Genomic DNA, 17731 nt, shown 5'->3' on the forward strand with positions numbered 1-17731 from the left:
CCAAAAAAGTGCGAGTATAAAATGAAAATTATAGAAATTTGTTTTTGTTGCGGATATTTGCCTAAATTTATGTTTCCCCCTAGTTCGTCTATCAGATATTGTTAAATTGTCCTTAAAAACTTCAACTAACCCACAATTTATTTTATATAGCATAGTTAATCTAACTTTTTTCCTTCTTATTTCCAAACTTTCCCATTCCAAAGATTTATTTAAGTTGGAAACTGCTCCAGGTGATCTGTCTTTATATTGTATCGAAGACAATGAGGTAAGTAAACCTAAAACATCATCTTTTATTTCCTGTCATTCGCAATTGCGCAGCCAATTTTTATCATGTGTAGAAAAGAGCGAAAGACAGCAGGGATCTAGTTTACAGCAGAAATCTTACAGGTTTTCATGGTTGTTGACTCTCCGAACTTTCCCGAAGATCTGCGTCTAAGTCATGATTGCCGAATACGAGCTGCAGTGGTCCTTTTCTGAAAAATGGTTTTCTTTAGACTGAATCAGTTTGTGCTTTAATGATTTGACTATATGCATGTCTTCTAGCACAGTTGAATATCTTTAAATACCAGCACATAAAATTGGTCCGGTTATCATATCAAATGAGAGAAAGTTTCTAGTGAATCAAGCCAAACATCTAAAGATAGATCTACATATATACACTTGGGATGGAGAGTTGTCTCATTGGCACTCACACCACATCTTCCTATATCTACATATTATATATGTCTCTGGCTTGTTTACAAAGCATGCAATATAAGTGCGTCATTTTAGAATACGGGAATACGATATTTTTGATGGCGCATGCTATTTATCGACAAAACTTAGCTATTCGATCCCTTTTCAGTCTTTTTTTAATTGTTATTTGGATGGAGAGTTGTCTCATTGGCACACTCACACCACATAAACTTCCTATGTCTATTTTATTAATAAAATGTAAGAATGCCAACGCATGCATGTCTAAACAAAGATTTTGTTATAGTTCTATAAACATCATTTGTCTAAAAGGCCTGTCTTCCTACTCCCTATGTGCATTACAATCAATGATTTACCTTAATGCTGGTGCTGTGAGGGCAGGCGTGTGTGAGAGGTAATGAGTTTTATTTTATTTATGACCAATTAAAGAAGAGGCGGTATATAGAAAAAAGAACAACAAAAAACAACAGATCAACACCAACAGGCATGTAGAGGTCAACACAATCCTTGGCAATAGACATGTTTATAAACAATGGTAACCAAACTCTCAGTTTAAAATCGGTTTAGCAGAGGATTTGGATTGGGTTTACGGAATAGACATAAAAGAAAAAAATGCCTCAGAATAAAGGACACAAATGATAGAGAATACAGATTAAAAGATAAAAAAAACTTGACCAGAACAGAAATTAGCGCCAAGGTACGTGCTAAAATTAAAAGAATAGAGAAAACAGGTAAATATTTTAAGAATACTAAGAAAAATGGCCTAACAAATAAAGAATACGGACATTTAAAAAAAAAAACAATGATTTATACATTACCGGCACCGGCAAAATAGCAAATTTGCTATTTAGCCGGCAATAAAACTGTTCATTGATGTGATTAGTAGAGAATAAAAAAGCTCAATAATAATTTAAAATCATTTTATCACAATATCAAGCATTAAAACTACTGTACAATAAAATATAAAAGATTTTCATAAATAAATAATTTATAACTTTATAATATTAATTAAAAGCATGAAAACACATTATTAAATATATAGTCAGTTTAAAATTTTCCAAAGATGCAAGACTTAAAAAGTAATCATTGAACTGATTTAAAAAAAAAATTCATTAACGACCTGTTAACCAAACAAAACAATACAAAAAACAACAACAACAAAAACAACAAAAACATAAATAAATTAAAAGGAGCAGCAATTTTAACACTTCCGATCGGTGTTGACATGAATATCAATTACATGGTCATTTTATTAAATTTCCTGTTGACAAAAGTATATTTTTTTCGAAAAATTAAGATTTTCTTATCAGTTCAGAAATAGTTTTACTTGTTACAGTAGATTACTTAAGCTTAGCCGTATTTGGCACAACTTTTTGAAATTTTGGGTCCGTAATGCTCTTTAACTTTGGGCAGTGGCTGTTTGACCGGCACCGGCAAAATAGCAAATTTACTATTTGACCGGCACCGTCAAAATAGCAAATTTGCTATTTAGCCGGCAATAAAACTGTTCATTGATGTGATTAGTAGAGAATAAAAAAGCTCAATAATAATTTAAAATCATTTTATCACAATATCAAGCATTAAAAATACTGCACTATAAAATATAAAAGATTTTCATAAATAAATAATTTATAACTTTATAATATTAATTAAAAGCATGAAAACACATTATTAAATATATTTTTTCTAAAATATTTATAACAAAATGTTGATTTTCAAATTTAAATCTGTGTAAAATCCAGGTTTAAATATTCTTCCAGTCGGATAAAAATAGTGTTATGCAAAACTACATCATAAAACAGATATGAAAGACAATATTAATAATTGTTTGCTATGAATTTCAAATGGACACACGATTTAACGTATGCAATTGTTACAAAACCAATTATTTGCCTTTGGAAATTGTTTAGTCTAGCACAAGATAAATGTTGCCACTCAAAACAGGAACTACACATATGCATTACACTGGCTTCCTTTGTATCTACATCTTGTGTCCATATGTTACACATGTAGATAGGCCACGGTAAGTCATATTGCGAGGGGTCTTGGAGCCCTCAAGGCCCCTGGAAGGTCTGGTGTTAATAGTAAAAAATTCTGCATTCTCACAATTTGCTGGAACTTAACCGATGACCTCATAAAAATTATAAAATAATTAAAAATAAAATAATAATAATTAAAGAAAAACACTCACACCACATCTTCCTATATCTATTCTAATGTGTATTGGGTTGAGCTAGATTGAATAAGGAGCAGCGTCTGTGCAACTTACATGCAATTTTTTAAAATGAGAAAATAAATAAATATACAATTACATTTCTCTTTGTTTAAGTCTTTTTTTTTTCATCTTTTCATTCTCAAATATAATTCTAAAATGTGTCTGATAAAATTCTTATTTTTTCATGGTTTTTGTTTAAAAGATCAAGCCAGATAATAGCATGATTATAATTGTATTTCTCAAGTCTCCTCATGGTACTGAAAGAACATTCCGCCATTGCATCGGCAACACAATCAAAATGCTGGTTCCGTAAATGAAAATAGTATACTAGTTTCCGGAATGTAGTATAGCTACAAAGTGACTATTGTCATATTTGTATTTCAATTTTAAATTTATCTTATTACTTCACTTCTATTCATAATAGATTCATCATATTTTTATCATTGTAGAATTTTCGATGTGTACACATTTAAAAAAAAAAAAATTTAGATAAGTAATTTAAGTGTTTATATGATCAACAGTAACAAAAAATTTTAAATAGAAAATTTTGAAATTTGATTATCATTCTTAAATTTTAATTCCAGTTAGATATAATTTAATCAGAGCCGGCTAAATAGCAAATTTGCTATTTTGCCGGTGCCGGTCAAATAGTAAATTTGCTATTTTGCCGGTGCCGGTCAAATAGCCACTGTGTGCTTGTTTGGCTTTAAAAATGTTTTGATCTGAGCGTCACTGATGAGTCTTATGAAGACGAAACGCGCGTCTGGCGTATTAAATTATAATCCTGTTATCTTTGAGAACTATTTTAAAAGAAGAAAAACTATGCAATATAGTCTCAATTATAAATCGTTTAATGTTTATCATAGGCGGATCTTGGGGTCCTGGGCACTTGGGCCCCCTTTTGGTGGTGAAAATTTGGTTGATTATATAGGAAATCACTGACCCTTTTAAAACAGTTAGCCCCCCCCCCCCCTTTTCCTTATGAAAAGTCCTGGATCCGCAACTGATTATTTCATTAATTGGTGCGGTGTTTCGAAAAGTTGTCTTAAAAAATAGAAGTTCGACACTTTACAGTAAAAAAAATATAAACACTTTGGAGATTACGAACTTTTGGAACGTTTCGGAGTTTTTTATACATTTCGGGACATTTCAAAACAAAATGGAAAAAGAAAACAACATACAATTTACTTTTCTTACAGTTGACTGTTAGTTTAAACATCATTGTTGCTGGTATTGAACATTAGGTACACGTTTTACCTGCCCTTTTTTTTAAATTGATCTACATGTATTAATTTGTCACTGGACATTTTAAAAGCAGCCATCCATCATCCATTTTCATCAGCATGATTTCTCAAACTTCCAATCTGTATCACAGGCACAGGCACTTGTTTCTATCCGTAGGAAGGTAGACTATCCATATAAATGGAAGATGTTTAACCCTGCCACAATTTTGCACCTGTCCCAAGTCAGGAGCCTCTGGCCTTTGGCTTTATTAGTCTAGTACGTTTTTTAATTTTAGTTTCTTGTGTATAATATTAATATGGAGGTTAGTATGACGTCCATTATCACTGTACTAGTATACATATTATTTAGGGGCCAGCTGAAGGACGACTACGGGTGCTGGAATTCTCGCTACATTGAAGACCCATTGATGGCCTTCGGCTGTTGTCTTCTCTATGGTTGGGTTGTTGTGGCTTTGACACATTCCCCATTTCCTTTCTCAATTTTATTACAAAAAAATTGTATTATACATCAATTGGTTTACACCAATATATGTCAATTGGTGGATTATACATCAATTGAGGTATAATCCACCAATTGGTGGTTATTCCTGACCTGTAAAATTACAAACAACATGAACAATGACAAATGTAAATCAGTTCAAATGAGAAAACTATCAACTTAATTTATGTACATGATATTTAGTCAGCTGTGAGTGCATCTTTCTTGTCTTACTGGGTTTATGTACCTATACATGTAGCATGTATAGTGTATATTACAGTGTAAGTTCTGTGTTCCATGCAGTGATGAATCCGTTATAAAAATAGACAGCGCATTTGAATTAGAAAAGAGATATGTGCATATGAATGAAAAGAGATACATTGTGAACATCAGAGAGACAGTTAGTTATCCAACAGCACAAATTGTTTCCAATAATTAGTCAGCTTGTTAAAATAGGTAGTCCATATGAATGAAAAGAGATTAAATTTATGTTGTGAACATCAGACATGTCAGAGATTCAGTAACCAACAACATAACTTCTTAATCATGTTAATTATGGTATCGTGGCATTCATTGGTTATGTCACTTGTAATTTTGAATTATTCAATTTATTATCAACAATTATTTTATTTTTCAGAACATGTTTTTTCTCAGGATGAATAGTTAAAAGTTCTGAACAAAGAAATATGAAACACTGTGCAGAAGGATGATAACTGATTGTGGTCTATAAGGAATAACACACATCTGGACTTAGAAATGGTACAGATCATATAAAGTGTAAATTCAGAAATTGTTGCATGCACAGTAACAGATAGCAGTTAACATGGTTAACATCTGTATCATTTGGTCTCTTTTGTAGAGTTGTCTCATTGGCAATCATACCGTATTCATCTTCTTTTTATGCTCCATTTATGGGCATTATGTTTTCTGGTCCGTGCGTCCGTCCATCCATCCATCCCTTCTGTCCCGCTTCAGGTTAAATATTTTGGTTGAGGAAAAGTTAAAGTTTTTGGTCAAGGTAGTTTTTGATGAAGTTGAAGTCTAATCAACTTGACTTAGTACGCATATAGTCGGATATACATCTTTTAAAACTATGATTTATCCATTCAACCAATGCAAGATAAAGGTTGTTATTAAAAAAATTTAGTTGACTAAATTTTTGTTGTACATACATGTGTAACATGACTATATATAGCTAGCACTTTAAACTCAATGTGTTTATCTCCTAAATCAATTTTGTCCTTTTATTCATATTTCACATTTGGTCATGATCAAGTTGTGTAGTCCTGATAATAAAAGAATCTACATACTTATTTACAAGGGAATAATCTAAATTGAGAACTGTTCCTAGGAATTAAAATTGAGGTTCCTTGATACCGTACACCCTTTTTATAGTTGAAAAATAAACTTCATGAACATGATGAATATATACATACAGATGACACTTGCACATTAAATACAGATAAAAATATGCAGTTGAAACAATGCAAACATACATGTCAAAATATGTGGATATTAGAAATAAAAAAGGTGAATAAATTCCTGGTTATGCAGTAATGAGACATAATGTATTTTATAACATACATGTATACTGTGGATTCATCATATATATATAATAGTCTTTAGATACAAATTTTCATGAATTTCATATTGGTTCATAAATTTATCATTTTTAGGATGGAAAGCAGTTGGTCATGAATATCATTTTGTGTCTGTTGGTCATGATATTTGATTATGTGTCAGCTATATCCCCAGATTCAATAATGATCAGTAAGTACAATGAAATTAGATATAATATAAGAAGATGTGGTATGAGTGCCAATGTGACAAAATATTATCCAAGTAATAATTTCTAAAAGTAAACCATTATAGATCAAGGCACGGCCTTCAACAGTAAGCCTTGGCTCACTCTAAACAGTAAGCTATAAAGGGCCCCAAAAATGACTAGTGTAAAACCATTCAAACTGGAAAACAAACAGTCTATCATAAATCTATATATAAAAAAACAAGAAACGAGAAACACATATATATGAACCATATAAAAAAACAACAACCACTAAACAGGTTCCTGACTTAGATGCTTAGGGCAGGTGCAAACATATCATGCATATACAGCAGGTTAAAAAAAGTTTTAAATTAACAGGAACCAATTTTCACCCTTACTTGAAATACATTGTAACAGTGTAACATCACAACATAGAAAGACTTGTTGAATATTAAAAGCACCTCATACATGTCATAACTTTCAATCATTTTAAAATCTTACTGTTAATGCTTCTATAACATACATTTATAACCAGTGACAAGACTCTTGTGTGAGATTTGATATCCTATCAGGAGAATATTTTGAAGCTTCCTTGGGCATCTATATCAGGGAAGTTAAATTCTATTAAATGATACTGAAGATTCATTTATTTCATGGGTACTGAAAACTATCACTTTTCATGGATTAAGGAAAATTTGCATGTTCGGGATATTAAATTTTGAAGTTTTATTGATATTTGCATATAAGCCTATAGAATTGGTTAATTGGTTAAACATTTAATTTTGTGGTACATCTGTACTAAAAAAATTTACAAAAATTGGTATCTAACAATAAATAATGATTCCACAACACTTCTAGTTAGTTTACTGATATAAATGATTAAACAAATACTGAAACTAACCATATTCAGATTTCTCTTTTAAATTGACAGGAAAAGATGATGATTGCAAATCAAGAAACTTTGTGAAGAAAAGACAGACATACATATTTACTGCATATGAAATACTTGATAAATGTAATTTTGACATAACAATACCAAGCTACTATGGAAGTAGTCAATACTGTGTGACTGTCGATCATGTCAATATTGACGAGACTCTGTGTCCCATGGAATTGAAGATATATGAAGGACTGGTTACTTACGGGAAAACTGCTACAGTGGTGGGTAGTATTTATGTTTAACTAAAGAGATTCAGATATTACGGTCCACTAACTTGACTAAGGATGTTTGCTCCTCTGTTTCGCAATAACAAAAACTTCTTAAAAGACTATTATAAATTGATAGTATACATGGTACATAAATATCAGAACTTAAAAAGCAGAAAATGATAGGCCCATGTTCTTGACAAAGTTGTTTTTGATATACATATATTTATAAACAATTGAAAATTCAGCGGAAAATGATTCATTCTACACTTTTCATACATCTAACATTTGCATCCGTTTAAGAAACTATGAAAAATTAACAAGAATTTAAAAAAAAAAAAGGCTTTTTGAACTACATGTATAAATCAAAACACACAGTTTCAGGGATCTCCATGGATGAAAATTGAACCATGGAGGAACTTTCACCATTACAAACCGTGTCTACGCTGTACAGTGTAGCGCGATCGGAAGTATTTTATCCCTCCGTACAAGGAATGGTGAACATGCTAATTCATTGCTTATTTAAATTATATTTATTTGAATTTTCATTATAGAATTAAAGTATCAATATGTTCATTTATTGCCGTTTTTAACCATTCAAATGCCAAGTCTTCATGGTCCCCCCTTAGTCTAGAATGACCAAAGCTGTCATGAAGGTCCCCATGTAGATTTCTTGTATTTTTGGTAATTGTTATTGGGGTTAAAAATCATATGATGTGGGGCTTATTTTTCGTGGACACTGTCAAATTCAGAACTCATTACCGGTATGGCTGATTTGCAGCAACAACAAAACGATTCGTACGGGTTATGTAAAAGGTTAAAGAGATTTGTAAAGCAAATGAAAAGGTTTTAAATGACTTTATCTGACAAATTGATGCTGTGCAACATGCATCTTTCGAGTCTGAATAGAAACCGGAAACGCGGATGTATCAATTTGATTGTAAAAATATATACGAAATGAATTCGGAATTACGATACGATATTTCTTTACAGGAAATATTTATAAGTTTTTAAAGTCATTCTAAATTATTGTTACAGCAGTACTCAAGTTATTTGTGATGAAATAATATTTACTGTTTTGCGTCTTATTTTGTACTTCTTAAAAAAGGGGGATGCTGATTGCGTAAGTCAAAATAAAGCACGTGTTCGACTTGTTAAACTATTTTCTTTGTAACTGGATTATTAATTTATTTATTTAATCTAAATTATCATAATCATTTGCTGAACTTAGTTGATTAATTCGACAAATGGATCGTCTATCCTCAGATAGTATTCTCCTGTCTGGTTTGTTGATCTACCTGTGCAGGCTCAGGTACAAGTGATTAGCGATCTTAATCCGGATATCCCTCAGGCGTTAGAACTGTGTTGGATTATAATTTAAAAAGCCTAAGGGTTATGCAATTACATGCATTTGATTATAATTGATAAAAAAAAGGCGTCGGGCTACAAAAATGATGAAGTTTTGAACGATGGCGGAAGACAATTTAACGATGGCGCAAGACAATTTAACGATGGGGCGAGTCATTTGACGATGGCGCAAGACATTTGAACGATGGCGGGGCACCATCGTTAAACAGGCCATGGAGATCCCTGAGTTTCCAATAGATATATCATCATCACCTGCTTTTACATGTTTTAATATACCTTCATATATAAGATTCTGGTTGGGGGTTTTCAGAATCAAGAACAATGAGTCAAAAAAGTAGGGAATAGTGAATAATTGGGTGCTAAAATATAAAGAATAGAAAAAATTGGACAAAATATGTACAGGATAGAAACAAGTTATATAATACCAAAATAAACAAAACAACAATGCACACCATTTTTTAGTTAAAGATTGCATGAAATGCAATCAAAACCTTATGGAATGGACTTGAAATGTAAATCTTTCATGGCTTGTTACTCCCTTTTTGATGCACAAATTATAGTACATCAATCATAACATTCTTTACATCCTATTTATGAACATTTCCAGAAATTTAACGATGTTATATATGCTCATATATTCAAGGCACAAAATGATGTTACACTTGACTTGTTAAGAAAATTACATAACTTTTACAATATGCAGGAATCTAATATCTGTTCAAAAAATATAAATGATGTCATTGTTAAAGTCCTCTTTAAAAGAGATTGGATTTATCTTCCTTTTGTCTAGAATTGCTGTTAAATCAACTACAATCAATGCAATATTTAGTTTTAATTCCCACCATGGACTTTCTATACTAGTACTTAGTTTAGAAAGTCCCTGTTCCCACTGATAAATTGAAGCAATCTTTACCATTCAGTGCTAACAAGCACTTTTGATTTATATGATTTGAAGTTGCAGTTTAGAACATTTTTTTTTATCTTAGCATTTAACTTGTGATAGTCAAGCAACAATAAAAGAACCCATATGTGTATCAGGTGTTGGAAATGGAATATTTATAGTCTTCAAAACTTATAGAAAATCTCGCTTAAGCAGAGTTCATTTAAAAGTCACTTATGGACCTATACCAAGAAGTAAGTATAAATAGTATATATAATTTTTATTTCACATGTTAAAATGTTTTTAATGAGCACCATATGGAATGACTTAATTAGTACTTGCCTGATGGGTCTAAGACCTTTTGCATCTCAACGATGTAGATGATTACCATTTAGATAACAGTCTACCAGAGTTCAAATGATGAAGACATTAGGGAGCTACCATTTGATTTTTAAGGGGGGAGGGCTAAGATAAAATTTGCTAAAAAGGCAGGACAGGAGTTTTGAGTATAAAAATAAGGCAGGATGACAATTTATGTTAAACAAAAAGTCAAGATAAACTAATAGTAGTGGATTGAATCACTTGAAAGCAGCCTACTTAGTGGCCATCTTTTAAATGTTTAAAAGTCAATCACAGTTCAAAGTGTCAAATTTTCTAACCTCACTGCATTATTTAAAGGAGGTGTGGTATAATTTCCTATGACTCTTGAGTATGTTGAGACACTTTTGACCTGAGTTTAATTGAAGTGGATGTAAGCATATGTTTTTATTGAATTTTTTATCTAGTTTTAAGTGATGCTGAAACATATATTTTATAGAAATAAGAAGATGTGGTATGACTGACAATGAGACAACTCTCCATCGATGTCGCAATTTGTAAAAGATAAACATGTTACATGTAAAGAAATACTATGACAATTTCTGTAATTTCAGCCACAACTGTGATAACTCCAAATACATGGGAAGATGGAGGTGATCGTTTAGACATGTCTTTAAATATGGTTCTAATGTTAACACTAGTAATCAGTGGAACAGTTATTGTAATTATTGTATGTTATTGTTGTTGCTGTCGGAAGAGGTCTAGCAGCGGTACTGTGATACGACAGCCACAGAATAGACGATCTCCACGGAGACAAGCTGCATCTGCACCTTTGCAGCAATCTCATATTCAACCGAGTGCACCAGATCCTTATCCTCATACATATGCACAAGGGCCGCCATCTTATGATAACATTACTAATATTCCACTGACGCAACCAACAGGTAAGTTAATTTATCTCATTTATAGAATGTAAAAAAGTAAAATAACCAAAATACCGAACGCCAGGGAAAATTTTAAATGAAAAGTCCCGAATCTAATTGCAAAATATAAGTTGAAACACTTAAAAAGAACGAATAACAACTGTCATGTTACTGAGTTGGTTATGTTAAAGGCATTTTCTTATGTAGAAAATAACTTGAAGTTTATACTTTTTACATAATTAACATTCTTAAATATTTAAGATGACTTGACACCGCAAATGGTCACCTTTACATATTTGTATTCATCTTTAACATTTATAATTAGATTTTTAAACAAAAATGATTTATCCAAAAATATTTTCGAATAATGCTGAAGTTCATATCCAAATATTTACAGAAATATCTCACAACTGAATGATCTAATTTTGAGGTAATTTTTTTTTACTGTTTTATCTTAAAGGCTTGAAATTTTCAGACTTATTTAGTTAATGAATAAAGAAAAAAAATCATAAAATTGGGTGCTTATGCATAAAAGTCAAATATCTTGTATGATAATTTTTACATACATTTTTAATTATATAATTCTATGTGATTGTTTTTCTTCAACAAGCTAAATAAGAGACCTTACATACCAATGTGTACTTCATATATAAATAAGATGTGATACGATTGCCAATGAAACAGCTCTACACCAGAGATTCTACAGACTTCAAAACCAATACCCTACAGCTATAAAAGGCCTTGAAATTACAAATATAAAACAATTCAAATGAGAAAATTAATGAGCTGAATTATGCACAAAACAATAAATGAAAAACATTATGATATTCAACGACAAACAACAAACACTAAATAACAGACCCCTGACTTGGGATAGGAAAATACAGAATGTGTCTTGGTTAGACATGTTAACTAGTGTGTATAGCATGTGCAGCAATACAACATCAGAACAAAACTATAAAGGCTGTATGGTTGCCTAAAATTTCTAACGTCCACTTCATTTGAACTTTGGTGGATAGTAGTTTTATTTGCAGACATACCACATCTCTTTTTTGGTGTATGAAAATAAGTTAAAAAGGACTTAACTCATTAGAATGTTCTTTATTGTTTACATCTTCTTTTTACAGCACCACCTTTAGAATCATTACATTACCCACATGATCCAATGATTTCTGATGCACCACCATCTTACGAGTCTGTTATACAGAACAAAATATGATTACAGATGTTCTTCAGAGAGATGAAAAGATACAGGAGAAGATCAGACAAATAGTGCAAAAAACAGTGCATTTAGATTGCTAATGGCATCTGATATCATCAAATGTTTCAATTTTGAGTTTCAGTTCACATTAAATATATGGAATCTAAACATCAAGGACTACCTATCTTTGATTTTATCAAAAATGGCAAACTTTAATTTTAAATTTTCCAAAAGTGCATGTTTTATTTATTATAATTTAAATGATATTGTTGTATATCTATGTGAAAGTTCTTCTAATGTGATACTACATGTACAAATGCATCACTTACAAAATTCATGTTTTTTATATATTTTGGAGGTGTTTAGACAGTTTTATCATTTTATATGCATCATAGCTGTTATTTTTGGAATTCTCAGACTTTCCAAAGAATCTTTTTATCTTGTCTGTCAAAGGACAAATAATGATGTAAAAAAGTTTACTTTGAACGGACAAGGTTCACTTATGGCACAAAATGGCCTAAAATATCAACTTTATTATTAAACATTAAAATGGATACAATTTGGTTCCAAAAGTCTTAAGGCTAAAAAAAATCAGTCCCTTTCATAAAAGTACATTATATTCTCCAAAGTTAGCTCATTATGGACATTTTGTCTAAATATGATGATTTAGTGCAAGTTTCAGACCTAAAAGCTTTAGAAACACCTTGTCCGCCCTCTACGATCCAAAATGTGGGGTAACCAAAAGATTCCAATTTTGATATAGAATTCATCAATATAAAAACTTTTTGGATTGTGGATGGCGGCAAATATTAATTATGCCAAAAACAAATTAAAATTATGGACAATTTTACTGAAATTGACTTTAAATTACAAAAAAGGTTTATTTAAGGGATCATAGCTTCATAAATTTGAAAGTAAGGTTCCAAAAAATATATTTTTTGTTTTAATAGTACTATCACAATGTGTGAGATTTGTGATTTCATGACCCTATATAAAAAAACATATAAAAATTAGGGCCAATTTTAACCCTTCATGAAACTTCTCCTTTGTCAGTTGTAAATAAAAGATTTGTTGCACTTTAGAGAAAATAAGTGAAGAATGAAGGACTACACTACATCTCAGGGAATTTTTAACAAGTCTGTTGAAACTTAACTTCAAATATTGTTAAACTATTGATTACACAGGGTAAACATTTTTTTCCACAACATAGCTTTAGTCCAATTCTTATGTTAGAGAAAAGAAACAGAAATCTTAAGGTGCCAAGGTTGACTGCCTGACCCCAAAGATCATAGGACCTATTTGACCATGTAGGAGTCACATGTAAAAAGTCCTTAACATTTTTTTCTGATCTGAACTCAAAAGTTATTTGTGTATTCTTTAAAGTAATCTTCAAGCATGATAAAAGTACCTTAATAAAACACTCTTTTTATTAATTTTTGAAAGAAGAGCTACAATATAGATTTTCTTGGGGATATGCTTCAAGGTAGCTTTTAAGAAAGTATATTCAGCCATTTGAAAAAGTCCTTTTGTTGATAACCTATTGCAAGTGTTAAGATGAACAGCAGCAGCAACATCGCTGTTCTTAGAAAATTTATGGTTAGAATATAAAATTGAGAATGGAAATGGGGAATTTGTCAAAGAGACAACAACCCCACTATAGAAAAAAACAACAGCAGAAGGTCTCCAACAAGTCTGCAATGTAGCAAGAAATTCCCGCAACCAGAGGGGTCTTTCAGCTGGCCCCTAAACAAATATATACATGTTTACTAGTTCAGTGATAATGAACGCCATACAAATTTCCAAATTGTACACAAGAAACTAAACTTAAAAAAATACAAGACTAACAAAGGCCAGAGGCTCCTGACTTGGGACCTATGTTTTCCTAATTCATATGAATTTGTAATATGCATGCTTTTTCAATGGAAATTGTAACATCACAATACATTCTGAATAGCATAAAAAACCATCATATGAGCATATGTATTCAAATAAATACTGAAAATTTAGAAATTAGTGCATGCATTTACAATTGAGATTGTGGCAAAAAGCACAAAAATGCTAGATTAATTATTGCAATTAAAGAAGGGAAATCTGCATACAATTATATGTAATCGATATCAATGCAAGTTTCTATTATTGAGATACTCACCCATTCAAAATTTGTATCAATGATAAAAACCTCACAACAATTTCTAAATTAACAGTACATTTTTAGTTAATTCTGGCAGTGTTTCGTAAACTCATTAAATCCTTAGGCAGGGTAAATTGAGAAATGAAAGGTTAGGTTTTTTGACAATTGGTTCAGTGTAGAGGCAGATTTAGGGGGCAGGGGGCCGTCCCCCCTTTATTGGGCAAAAATTTAGTTGCTTAAATAGGGAATCACTGAAGTGGGACTGGAACGGGCCAAGTCTTAGGCAGTCAGTGGGCCCCCACTTATGAAAATTTCTGGATCCGCCACTGCAGTGATTATAGTTTGTTTTTTGTACTTTTTAAGACAGTTGTTGATATATACTTGTTTTTCAATGCAATTATGTTAATGTGTACATAATATACATAGTGCAATCCATCTATATTAGGGCACCAATTATACATGATATGAACTAAGGGACATTTTACCAATATATTTATTATACATGTACTGTAAAATAGCATTCTAAGTTACTCCTGTGGATTAAAAGGCTGTCATGGATATGCTTGATTGGCTTGACAAATTTGCATGTATGATGAATTTATTGTTAGTTGTGCATGATGAATTTATAGTTAGTTGTGTATGATAAATTTGTAGTTAGTTGTGTATGATGAATTTTTAGTTAGTTGTGTCTACAAATAGCATATATTTATTTTAAGGTGATACCCAACACTTGAACTAAAATTAATTTAGCTCGTTTAATTTTTTAAGTATTTACTTTGACCCTTTGACAAAAATATAAAAATTAAAAAAAATTTGAACCAACCGTTTTATCACTGGTTATATAGCAGTTTGACAAACATTTATTTTGATCATTGAGAAGCTTAATATCCCTTTAACAACACAAAGTATTTTAAAAAAACGTTTAGCTGATTTTACAGAGTTATCTCCCTGTAGTGTTAGGTACCACCTTAATTAAATTAGATCTGTCATTTCATTAATCTGGAAGGGAAGATTTTTGATCTGCCATTTTGTATAAGATCTGTTTTTACATGAATCTTAAGAAGTTGGAATTACATTTACTTCTTTTCAGTGTTAGCTATTGGTGTGAAAAATTCATTTTGTTGGCTGTGAATAAGTAAACTTAACTTGGGGTTGTAATTTTCAATACATATTTTTACATTGTAAAGACTGTTTTTCTACTATTTAAGTATTGTATAGCATGAAATTAATTTTCATTATAGGTTAAATTTTTCGCTTTTTTAGGATTTATGAATTAATATATAAAATAAAGTAACGACATTTTTATCAACAAATTATTGTCTATGTAAATGTCTACTGATAAAAAAGAAAATAATAATTGAATTTCAATGACACATTTTCAAAATTAAAAAAAATCTATAAATGAGTCAATGTAAAATTTGATGGTTCTAATTTGGAATACAAAATTTTCAACTTGTGAAATATTTTTCACTCTGATTACAAAAAAGACACAGGCTAATATCTGCAAACAATATATAGACAGAGACATAGTACGTATATGTTGTTTAGGTCAGATTCTTTTTCGAAGATATACTACAATTAATGTAAAATATCTGTATTAAATATTTTATTACTTTTTCTAATGTTTACAGGTAAAACTTGACAATGTGCAATATGATATTTAATGTAGTTTTTATAACTTTTATAAGTTATGTTGTTTAGTATTATTTTCTTTTTGTATTTTATACATGTCATGCTTTGATTTCAGTTATAGGTCAGATTATCAAAGGTCATTTAAACTATTATGGTTATTTAATAGAAACTGTATTTGTATTATAAATAAATCAAGCTTGTTATTTTCATTTATTTGCTATTTATTTTGTATTTTATACATTCTTTGATTTCATTAGTAGGTCACATTTTCAGAGGTTATTTGAACTGTTGTGATAATTTTACAGAATGTGTTTTTTTCTGATGTGAATAGATCAAGCTTGCCATTTTCATTTTTTTTTTTATCATTTTGTAATTTATACATTCTTTGATAACAGTTGTAGGTCAGATTCTCAAAGGTCATTTGAACTATTGTGATTATTTAATAGAAACTGTATTTTGTAATGGGAATAAATGAAGCTTGTTACTTTTTATTTATTTGTTATCATTTGTTTCTTATACATGCTTTGAATTTAGTTGTAAGTAAGACAGATAATGAAAGGATATTTGAACTATTTTGATTATTTTACAGATTGTACTGTTTGTAACGGGAATAAATCAAGCTTGTTGTTATCTTTGTTTGTTTACATCATTTTGTATATTATACATTCTTTGATTTTCTTAATAGGTCACATAATCTAAGGTTATTTCATCTGTTGGCATTTGCTTTTTTCATCATCTTGTTTGTTATATCAGTCAATTTGTTTGACTATCTTGTTAGTAGTTAATTTTTTTTTCTATTTTTATTAAAGTCCTTAAACATGTTAAAATGGCCAATTGATTTTGAATGATTTTTAAAAGCTTTGATGAAAAGTTCATTACTGGTTTTAAACTTAATCTGTCAGAGATTAGCTCAAGTTTTGTGTTTGAAATTTCATTATATCCCCTACAAAAAAAATCCCTAGCAAACTATGTTTTGGGCGTAAATAAATCACTCTTACGATGTGCTCAAAGCAGTTTGTTAAGTAAACAAGACCTACATGATAATGGGTGATATTAGAACTTACTTACTTCAAATATTGCAATGTGTGGCATTAAATGGGAAAATATTGTACAATGTTTTGTATTGTGGTAAATGAGGCGGTTTTATTTTCCTTAATTGTAATTTCTGTAGTTGTTGGTTTTATTCTGATTTTATCTTTACAAATGATTCTAAATTTTATTTTCCATATATCTGAAACTGAGGTAAAGTTGTTAATCAGATTCATTGTATTATGTTTATTTCATGTTTTGTATGAATCTGCAATTTCCTACTTAAAAAAATAATATATTTTTACAAGTCTTGTGTTTAGTTTGTTTTAATGAAAATATTAAAAAACTTATCTGATAATCTTTAACAGTAGTAATTCAGTTCATTTTAGAATAAGAATTAAATGGATTTTAGCCAGTTTTCATTTGTTTAACACAAACTGTTAACTTAAATTTCTCTGGATTTATAACAATTTAGGCAGATATTTTGTAGTCATACATAAACATTTAACGACTTACAAATCTTACATTTATAGTATTTTGCTTTCAACCAAAAAAAATTGTCACAAGCAAAATAATTATAATTGGTGGTATACTTTCACTTTGTCTGTTTGGCTGTCAGTGCATAACTTTCTTAACATCTTATTCTGCTTTTGTATTAAAAATTGTATGTTAATTGGTATGAAATCTTAAAGCGAGTTTTTCATATCT

General features: G+C 30.4%; 1 protein-coding gene across 1 annotated transcript; it reads left to right on the forward strand.

Annotated features, from left to right (window-relative positions):
* Window positions 1-4041: 4041 nt before the first annotated feature.
* LOC134682350 (uncharacterized) lies at window positions 4042-15663 on the forward strand. Its single transcript, XM_063541761.1, has 7 exons — window positions 4042-4152; window positions 5268-5389; window positions 6307-6400; window positions 7327-7556; window positions 9896-10043; window positions 10722-11051; window positions 12158-15663. Exons 2-7 carry the CDS (start codon window positions 5387-5389, stop codon window positions 12247-12249), a joined length of 897 nt encoding a protein of 298 aa, XP_063397831.1. The 5' UTR covers window positions 4042-4152; window positions 5268-5386; the 3' UTR covers window positions 12250-15663.
* Window positions 15664-17731: the final 2068 nt, after the last annotated feature.

Source organism: Mytilus trossulus, chromosome 1 (assembly GCF_036588685.1).
Source record: "Mytilus trossulus isolate FHL-02 chromosome 1, PNRI_Mtr1.1.1.hap1, whole genome shotgun sequence".
Classification (NCBI taxonomy): Eukaryota; Metazoa; Mollusca; class Bivalvia; order Mytilida; family Mytilidae; genus Mytilus; species Mytilus trossulus.